Source organism: Myodes glareolus, chromosome 1, assembly GCF_982192425.1.
Source record: "Myodes glareolus chromosome 1, mMyoGla1.1, whole genome shotgun sequence".
Taxonomy (NCBI): domain Eukaryota; kingdom Metazoa; phylum Chordata; class Mammalia; order Rodentia; family Cricetidae; genus Myodes; species Myodes glareolus.
Window position 1 is genome coordinate 60,003,035 of NC_142026.1, and position 10,664 is coordinate 60,013,698.

The following is a 10,664-nucleotide window of genomic DNA, read 5'->3' on the forward strand; positions in this document are numbered from 1 at the left end:
AGCACAGGAAGCTGGGGGAAGGGTGTCTTCCTGGGGCTCTCCATAGGAAGCTGGAACACACAGTCTTCTTTCTAGGACACACAGAACACACCTCCTCCTGCATGCCAGGATGTGAACCCCTGAGATAACTTGTATCCCTGGATCAGACACCTGACTGGCAACAGCAGTGACCATGGATCTGGTTCCTCCCCAGTCAACACTCAGACCTTTTCCAGCCCCTAGAGATAACTGCCACTCCTTCCCTGGAGTAACTCCCACTTTCCTAGAACATTGAGATCACAGGGCAGACTGGGCTCTGCAGGGTTTTTGGGTCACAAGGAAATACACTCCTGGCTATGGGAAGTGCAGGGACAAGGCCCTGGGGTGAGCTGCTGTTCCCTTGGGGCACAGGACACTTCTCAACCTTGTGTCTCAAAGTTCTCGAACACTGAACCAGAAAGAAAGGAATAAGGCCGGGTGGTGGTGGCACACACCTTTAATTTTAGCACAGATTTAGGCAGAGTCAGGCGGATCTCTGTGAGTTCAAGGCCAGCCTGGTCTACAAGAGCTAGTTCCAGGACTGCTCCAAAAGCCACAGGGAAACCCTGTCTTGAAAAACCAAAAAAGAAAAAAACAAAGAATGAAAGGAATAGAAGGATAGGAGGCAGAACTGATACCCCGACTCCACCCCCAGTTCACGTGGCTCCAGGAGGTGTCCTTTTTTGGGAGGAGGCTCAAGTCTTGGAATAAAAGCAGAGAAGACACCAGAGCCGTCAGGCGTGGCAGCAGCCTAAGAGGCAAACCTCCTCTCCAAAGAAAGAGCCTAGGCCACAGCAGAGACCATGGAGCTCACCTCAGCCCCTCTCCACAAAGGGCAGCTACCCTGGAGGGGACTCCTGCTGGCAGGTAAGGAGACATTCCTCAGGGGTGTGGACAGCAGGGGAGCTCAGAGACTGGATGGGATCTTCTGGGAGAGGGACTTTGTCTGAGAGGAGACATCTGGCTTCTGCTTGAAGCCTGAGAGCAACAGGAAGCTTGCAGGGAATGTGAATTGCTAAGTGGGGAAGAAAACTCAGGGATCCCCCACTGTAAGTTTATCAGCACTGGCCTCTGTACCCTGAAGACTGACTCCCACAACTGTGTGAGGGTGACTCTTCAAGTAAAACTCAAACTGGGGCCAGTAAACAGGGTCAATTCGTACACACGACCCTGAGGAATCTGCATGTAAACCCCAGGCGCTGGGACACTTCTTTGCTCACAGGCGTCTGAGACTGTTCCAGGCAGTGGGGTTTAAACCAAAATCAAACCAGTTCTCCTCACAGAGTCCTAGTGTTACTGGGCAGGAAGACAGAGCAGCAAAGACATATTGAAGGTGGGGTGGGGTTGACAAGGACTTCAGAAGGAACAGAGCTGGGAAGGTCAGAAAATGAAGGCATGGAGTCTTTAGAGGAGGAGGTCAGAGAAGACATGCCTACACTCACCAAAGATTCTGAGTGTGAGCAGGGATCTGAGGGAGTGAGGTGAGCTGTGCAGACACCCGAGAGGACAGTTTCATTCAGTGGAAAGATTCAGGGGTACAGAGGAATGGGGTGATGCCCCAGACCTTCCTGCAACAGGACACACAGACACTGAGGCTGAGAGTTGAACATGCTCAGTTCTCAATTTCTACCAAATGTAAAGATCGAATATTGATAGGTTTTTTTCTCTTCCCTCTTAGCCTCACTTTTGATCTACTGGAGCTCTCCCACCACGGCCCAAGTATCTGTGGAAGCAGTTCCGCCCCACGTTGCTGAAGGGGCGAATGTTCTTCTACTTGTCCACAATCTGCCAGAGACACTCCAAGTCTTTTACTGGTACAAGGGAGAAAATGTGGATGAGAAAAAAGAGATTGTAAAATTTATAAAACCCCAAGAAACATATAAAACAGGGCCTGCATACAGTGGCAGAGTAAAAATATACCTCAACGGATCTTTGCTCTTACGGAATGTCGCTCAGAAAGATGCAGGACCCTACATGCTACATATGAAAATGGGAAACCTTGACGTTAAAAATGCATCCGTGCAGTTCTATGTACACTGTAAGTAACCTCTGGGTCATTTTGGACCTAATCCTACTTCACACATAGAACTGTCAGTCCTGGATGACTGTGTTATGGTCCCCACATTGTGGCTCAAGCCTTTAGTAAAGGACACAGAGTGGAGGAAACAGCAATAAATCAGGATCCCTCACTGGAATCCACCCTCAGAGAGAGGGAGTGAGGTAACTCAGCCCAGGCTCTCAGACTCTGCCCAGGGTCTTAGATGCTCATCATGAACATGGCCTTCAGAAAGACCCTTCGGGACTAAGGCAGGGCCTGGCTGAGGAAACCATGATATTCTCTCAGAGACATGAACACCAGAAGCTTTGCTCCAGACCTCCATCCCAGACCTGACCAGGAATCTTAAGAAGCTTATAGACTAGGTTGGAATTTACCTCCTGTTTGAGCTGAAAGGGGACAATGATTGACTGTAGGCTGGTAGCCTGCTAATGCTTAGCCTGTGAGAGTCATGTCTGAGGCAGGTCACCTGAGCATCTCCTCCTGAGACTCAGTGTGCTCAGCATAGGTAGAGGGGTATGAAAGGCAACTGGCCAGCTGTCCTGATGGTCTTCTGAGACCTTGCAGGAAGGTGGAGAGCTCTAAAGAGATGGGAGAAAAGTGTACAAATGGCAGCTCCTTACCTCCGGGGTCCAGCCCTGGGATTATTTCCTGCAGGCAAATAGTAAGAGGCTCTGCTTGGTGGAAGGTCAGGCCATTGCTCACATTTTAGGTGAACTTGTAGACAATGATCATTTACCCTGTGCCCTTTTCTAGAGAAACTGAGTCAGGAAACACAGTCACTGAGTTACTGTCTCATAGGCCACGGGTGGCACAAGCTATCTGTCTACAGCCACATCTCCAGCCTTCCCATCATGGAGACCTTATTAGTGTCATGGAATCTTCTAGATCATTTCCTAGGATTGGGCTTCTTTTAGGGGTCCCTGATTCATGTCAATCAATATCAAACTCCCAAATCCCTGTAAGAATGGCCCAGCTGAAGCCCATCCTGACCTGAATGGCAGCCAGGTCTGTGTGCAATCTCTGACAAGCTGTCAGGTTCTCAGGGAAGCTCAATGGGAAGACTAATCATGACCTATGTGTAGGAGAGCCCTAGCAGCAAAGGCTTGGAGGGCGCTGGTCCTCACTGAGCAGTGGAGGTCAGGGCAGCTGGAGGGACTCGCACATTGTGTCCCAAGACATAGAGTGAGTCAGTGAGGACCAGGAGATAACATGAGGTCTGTGATTCCAAGTCTCGAGTATGTCCATCACCACACACTGCAGCTCAATTCCCTCCTGGAAAAGCCCTTGCTTCTCCCATACACAGCACAGGAGGCCCCATTGTCTCTGAGCGCTCAGCTACTCCATCTGCCTGTAATTTACTTTCTTCCTGATTTTTTGAGATTCTGGGTTGGAAGGGAGATAGGAGACCATCTCTGTTGAAAGACGCCCTTGCAAGAATCAGAGCCACCACACAGAGCAACCTTCTCTCTATTGTCTGCACACACAGCACTGCTACCCAAGCCCAAAATCACAAGCAACAATTCCAATCCCATGGAGGGTGAGGACTCAGTAGCATTAATGTGTGAGCCTGAGACTGAGAATACAAGCTACCTGTGGAGGAGAAATGGCCAAAGCCTCTCAGAAGGTGACAGGCTGAAGCTGTCTGAGGACAACAGGACACTCACTTTACTCAGTGTTCTGAGGACTGACACAGGACCCTATGAGTGTGAAACCCGGAACCCAGTGAGCAAGGCCCGAAGTTATCCATTCTATCTGGAAATTACCTGTGAGTATTATCTATTTGATCCTTTTTACAGCTGCCTAAATACAGACGTTTAGAGCTAGGACACTCAGTCCTCTTGGGTTGGTGACACAGACCCACCACACAGATACCTAGGCTGACCAGGACCTCCTGGCCCAGCACAAGTACATGCAGCCAGGCCCAGCATTGAGCTGGAATGGGTTTGAAGCTCAGGGTGATGGAGACAGGGGACAGCTCAGACTCAGGCTCAGTGCACACGCGAGTGTGCAGTGGGGATGTTTGTGTGCTGTGCTCGAGATGGATCAGGACTTGTGCCTGCTGCATGAATACTCTTCTACTGATCTGCACCCCAGCTCTGGGTGGGACCTGCTCAGCTGAGGTTATAGCACAGCTCAGAGAGACAGTGTGGCCTTCTGCAGACCAGGATTGCCCTTCCCTCTGCTGACATCACATGTGCCTTTATTGTGTTTGGTCCAGATGGTCCAGATGACCCGATCATATCCCCCTCAAATACTTATTTCCGTTCAAGGACAAACCTCAGCCTCTCCTGCCGTGCAACCTCTAACCCACCCGCACATTATTCTTGGTTTGTCAATGGAGAACTTCTGTCATCCTCCCAAGAGCTCTTTATCCCCAACATCACTACTAAAAATAGTGGATCCTATACCTGCCTCATCCATTACTTTGTCACTGGCCTCAATAAGACCACAGTCAAGAACATTGAAGTCTTTGGTAAGTGGATCTCTGAAATATCAGCACCAGGTTTGGAGTGGAGTCTTTTGGCTTTCTGGTAAGATGTAGCAGAATTTAATTTCCAGTCTATGTCTATGGGAACAAACAAAACTCCATTCTCCCCTGAGCGTCCTGCTCCATCCCTATGTCTGATCTTCTCCTGCTGCTCTGACTTCTGGCTGTAGGGATGGAGCTTGGAGTGTGAGGAGCAGCTTCTCCCAGCCTTGGAAACCTCAGGTTGTGGGAGAGACTTCCTAGGGGAGGGAGAGCCTTAAGGTCAAGATTTCTTTCTGTCACTAACATAGGCCTTCCTATCCCTCCATTTTCTTCTTATGACCTCCATCACTTAGAGGAACACCCAGGGCTTTCAACTGTGCTCACATTGTTTTCCCCCAAATGTGAGGAGAAAACTCCCTCCCCACAGATGGGGACCAGCAGTTCAGAGCTCTGCTCCCAGCTCTGCTCCTGTCTCAGGGGTGACTGGCTGAGCTCTGACTCCATGGGAGGGAAAGAGAGGGTGGAGAAGGCACCTGGGACCCTGGTTCTGACTCAGGGTACACCATGTCACTGACAACTTGATGATGCCCTCTCCCTCACTCTTCTCAAGGATTAAAAACAAATGTCGGCTGAGTGTGGCGGTGTGTGCCTTTAAGGCCAGCACTAAGAAGCGAGAGGCAGGGAGATAGTGGGAGTTTGAGGCCAGTCTGGTCTACATGGCAAGTACCAGGCTAGCCAGGACTGTACAGTGTGACCATGTCTGAAAAACAAAAAAGTAAAATACAAAACAAAGGGAAAAACAGGTATTTCAGATTAGAGCAACAGGCTGTGGTCAACTCTGTGACCGTTCACATTTTCTCTGTGGTATTTTATCCATCTCCATGCAGCAGGACATAAATTTCTCTTCAAACAGAAATTCTTTACTTTGGGATTTCTCCCAGTCTGAGTTCTAGAGTTTAACACCTTTAAGATTAGCTATCTTAACAAATAAATTATTTAATAAAATAAAACCTAGAAAGCTATTTTCCAATGCAGGGACCTGACTGTTCACACTCACAGAAAGTCTGTGCAAGAATTTGCCCAAAAATCAATGGGAAAAACATTCTCCCCATTGCTGGGTCCATGGGGGTCAAGCAAAGATGGGGGACAAACCCCCAAAGTCTATTACACCAGAAGCAAACTTTATTCCAGGAAAAAATTAAAACATTAAAAAGTAAATCTCCATTAGGCAAAAAAATTTTATCAGAGAAGGCCTTGTAAGGCTGTGGCAAAGACGGTTTCAAAACTCCCCCTTTTATTAGCAGGAAGCAGCAAGCATTAGGAATGAACAAAGGAATTTTTACAATCTTGAGTTAACACTCAGATACACATTCCTTTTTTTTTTTTTAAAAATTTATTATCCGTGTTTTCCAGTTAATTTAGTGTTTGTGTTTAGTCCATCCTTTCTCTCTGGCACTTGCTGATGGTGTTTACCAAGCTCTGCTCTCCCCTGATACTGCCAGTTTTGCATAGCAGGGGAGGAAGGGGTAAATGCACAAACAAAAAGTCACATACATGCCATCATTTAAAGGTTAACTCAGCTCACGTTAATTGCTGGTCCTGAGTGGCCAGGGGTCATGAAAGCTGACCTTCAGCTTACAGAGGTCACACAGTTTGCAGGAGGTCGCTTCAGTCTTGCAGATAGAGCTATGGATTTTAAAGCAAAGTAACCCACTGTAAATAGTTAATCATTAAGCTGTTGAGAATGCTGCTGACAGCCTGCTCTCATTCTCCTAGGCTTACAACTTTATATTTCCTTATTTGTACATTCTTATTTCTGGAACCTACATTTCTATATTCTTATTCTTGGACTCTTCACCAATCCCCCTAAAGGTTTCTGGACACGAGGGGTGAATAGGCTCCTAGTGTGGAACCTGCGCACATACCCTGAGTCAGCGGTTACTCTGGGTGATCTGGGTAGGAGGAAGATTCTGCTCTTTCCCGAGAGACTATATCGTAAACCCAAACAGGAGATCTTGTTTCTTCATTCTGTGGGCCCTGTGAGCTGGCTGAGATCTCTGAGGGTAAAGGACTCTCACCTGGCCCCCCTCCACTGTTTATCCACAGAGTCAGTGACTACACCCTCCATCAAAGCCACCAAAACTGATGTCAAAGAAAAAGACTCCGTGCACCTGACCTGCGACTTCAAAGCCAGTGACTCTACAATCGCATTCCGTTGGTTCCTTAATGGCAAGGGAATGAAATTCACAGACAGGGTATTCTTAATTCAGAACAGAATCCTCTCCATATTGCATGCCAGGAAGGAGGATTCTGGGGAGTATCAGTGTGAGGTATACAATGCAGTCAGTTCCAAGAGGAGTGACCCGTTCCAGTTGAACATAAAACGTGAGTTACCTCCCCTCCCTTCTTACTTCATAGTGTTGGGGGTGGGGCAATTTTTTATCAACAGTGTGCAATATGTGTAAAATTCACCAGGAGAAAAATATGGCTCAGGATACAAACACAGTCAGCTTGGTGGTGGATGCATGTTAATCTCATGATAAAATAACATGTTAGCTGAGCATGATGCTGCATGCCTTTAACCCAAGCCCACACACCAGAGGCAGAGACAGGTGGATGTCTATGAGTTCCCAGCCTCCCGGGTCTTTGATTATCAGAACTGGCCACTGTATACTGAAGACTGAAGTTCACACTCTGTCAGGGTGACTCTGCAAGTAAAACCCAGACTGGGGCCATTAAGCAACATCATTACATACGACCCTGAGGAATCCACAAGTAAACCCCAGACTCTGGGACACTGGTTTCCCACAGGTATCTGAGCGTGTTCCAGGCAGTGGGGTTTAAACCAAAATCAAGTTAGTCCTCCTCACAGATTCCTGGGCAGGAAGATAGAGCAGCAAGGACATCTAGAAGGTGGGGTTGGGATTGACAAGCACTTCAGAAGAAACAGAGCTGGGAAGGTCAGAAAATGAATGCTCAGAGTCTTTAGAGAAGGAGGTCAGAGAAGACATGCCTACATTCACCAAAGATTCTGAGTCTGAATAGGGATCTGAGGGACTGAGGGGTGAGCTGTGTAGACACCTGAGAAGATAGCTTTATTCAGTGGAAAGATTCAGGGGTACTGAGGAATGGGGGTGATGCTCCTGACCTCCTCCCAATACAACACACACACACACACACACACACACTCACTATACACACACTCAGGTTTCAATTTCTACTAAATGCAAAGGTCCTAATAATGAAGGATTTTTTTTCTCTTAGCCTCACTTATGATTTACTGGAGCTCAGCCACCAAGCCCCAAGTTACTGTGGAGGCAGTTCCACCCTACGTTGATGAAGGGAAGAGTGTCGTTCTTCTTGTCCATGATCTGCCAGAGAAAGTCCAAGTCTTTTCTTGGTACAAGGGAGAAAATGTGATTGAGAGGAATGAAATTGCACGATTTCTAAAATCCAAGAGAAGAATTAAAACAGGACCTGCATACAGCGGCAGAGAGAAAATATACCAAAATGGATCCCTGCTCTTCCGGAACATCACTAAGAAAGATGAAGGAACCTATATGCTACGTATGAAAATAGCAGAGTTTGAAATTAGGGCACTTGTGCACGTCCATGTGCACCCTAAATAATTCTCTATAACCTGTGGTGGAGGAAACCATGCTGGCACCCCTGGAATGGCACCCACATGTTTTGCAAATGGAGCTCTTCAGAGGCAAAGCCCTTTGGAGAATCCCATCCATTTGTCAAAGACCTACGGAAACGATACTTCAGACCTCTGTACTGATCCTAGGGATGCATGGGCTTCAGGCCTCTCTAACTTCCACTATGCTTATTCTTAGGGTGACTTAGTTCTGCTTTGTTAGTCATGATTGTGCCTGAGTTTACTGGGAAATAAAGACTTTTCAGAAAAATTAAATTGCTCTGATTGTTACAGAAACCTTTTTCTCCTCCTGCCCCTGGGTGCCTTTGCAGTCATCCTGAGTGAGCAAGAGGAGCTCCCTAAGGTTAATCATTATTGCTTATTCAGTTCCAAAAGAGTTCACTATCTTCCAAAGAACTTAGAAAACAGTTTCTTAAAGGATAACATTAAAAAGTTACATGAACATAAAAGGAAAAGATATAGGACACAAAAGGTCAGACATTTCTCTGGTGCCAGGATGTGTACACTCAGATATTCTTCCAATGTCAACTTATCGATAAAGGAAACTAAAACTCCGAGTTCCCTTAAGAGAAAAGTACAGGTAGGAATTGTCAGGAAGAATAGGAATTTAGTCCCAGCAGTTTAAGCATTAGGTATTAACCTATAAACTTATATAACTTATAAAGTATGGAATTATAACTGTTGTCCACATACAGATGATAGATACACTGACTACTTAGAAACTGGCACACACCTGAAAATGATATCCTACGTGTGACAATACACTCAGCTAGTGACAAAGATATGAAAGTATCACATAGTGAAGAGCTAATCACAGGGCTTAAGTATCTTACTTTCTAATTCATACCCAGCTAGGGCACAGTATGAATAAGATGTGCCTGGCCGGACATAAACATTAGACGTGTACTATGATGGTATGGAGTAAATGTCAATAACGTCAAGGGGGTGGGAAGAAGAAAAATTGAAATGAATAAATGTTAATGATTCTTGGAGAGTGATTAAAGAGAAATGATTTGGAACTGCTCATACTTGGAGGCATTAGGGCTTATAGAGATGAAGATGGCCTGAGCTAGATGGGGACATCATTTAGAAAGACCAGTGGTCAGACTCTTTATTCTTTACCAATGTCACACATCCATCCTGTGGCACAGAATCCCACTGAACCTGGACTCCGGCACTCTGGGTCATAGGTGGAGCTAATTCTACTTCATGTAGGATAGTCAGTCCTGATGACTCTGTGTTATGGTTCCCACAGTGTGGTTCAAGCCTTTAGTGAAGGACACAGAGTGGAGGAAACAGCAATAAATCAGGATCCCTCACTGGAATCCACCCTTAGAGAGATGGGGTGAGGTAACTCAGCCCAGGCTGTCAGACTCTGCCCAGGGTCTTAGATGCTCATCATGAGAAGGGCCTTCAGAAAGACCCTTCGGGACTAAGGCACGGCCTGGCTGAGGAAACCATGATATTCTCTCAGAGACATGAACACCAGAAGCTTTGCTCCAGACCTCCATCCCAGACCTGACCAGGAATCTTAAGAAGCTTATAGACTGGGTTGGAATTTACCTCCTGTTTGAGCTGAAAGGGGACAATGATTGATTGTAGGCTGGTAGCCTGCTAATGCTTAGTCTGTGAGAGCCATGTCTGAGGCAGGTCACCTGAGCATCTCCTCCTGAGACTCAGTGTGCTCAGCATAGGTGAAGAGGTATAAAAGGCAACTGGCCAGCTGTCCTGATGGTCTTCTGAGACCTTGCAGGAAGGTGGAGAGCCCTAAAGAGATGGGAGAAAATTGTACAAATGGCCAGTCCTAGCCTATGTGGGTCCTGCCCTGGGATTATTTCCTGCAGACAAATACTAATAAACATTGCTTGGTGGAAGTTCAGGTCATTGCTCACATTTAAGGTTAACTTGTAGGCATGGAAAAGGATCATTTACCCTGTGTAAAGGATCATTTTCCCTATTCTAGGGAAACTGAGACAGGAAACACAGTCACTGAGTCAAGGTCACATAGGCCATGGGTTGCATAAGCTATCTGGACTGCTTGCTTTTATGCTGTATTAACTGGACATGTAGGACCCACAGAAAAATGACTGCTGAACTTGCCTAAAGGTGAGATTGTCCTTGGGGTTCCTGCTTCATGAAAGAGTGTTCTAGACATTCTGCAGGGCACAGAAGAATGTTACTGAGAAACTACCAATATAGGCTGAACTGTCTTTGAAATTTTCTTCTGCATGGAAAAGTATGGTGGATACTATGGGCCTGTGGGCTGAAGATTGGATGCCCCAATGATGTCCAGGCAGCAAGTTGTCTCTGTTAATTTTAGATTTTTGGAAGTTGCTTACAATGTACTTTTTGTTTACTTAGGTAATATTATATTCTTCTGCATTCTTTGGTGAAGTTGAAGAATTTATAGTTATAGTTTTCTTTAGTTATGGTAAAATATAAAGTGGATTCAAATA

At 46.3% G+C, this 10,664-nt stretch overlaps 1 protein-coding gene across 1 annotated transcript; it reads left to right on the forward strand.

Moving 5' to 3' along the window:
* The first annotated feature begins 769 nt into the window (after positions 1–769).
* On the forward strand, positions 770–8,191 carry LOC125405011 (cell adhesion molecule CEACAM8-like). Its single transcript, XM_048441318.3, has 6 exons — positions 770–885; positions 1,697–2,056; positions 3,564–3,842; positions 4,296–4,550; positions 6,654–6,932; positions 7,812–8,191. Exons 1-6 carry the CDS (start codon positions 822–824, stop codon positions 8,174–8,176), a joined length of 1,602 nt encoding a protein of 533 aa, XP_048297275.3. The 5' UTR covers positions 770–821; the 3' UTR covers positions 8,177–8,191.
* The last annotated feature ends 2,473 nt before the right edge of the window (positions 8,192–10,664 follow it).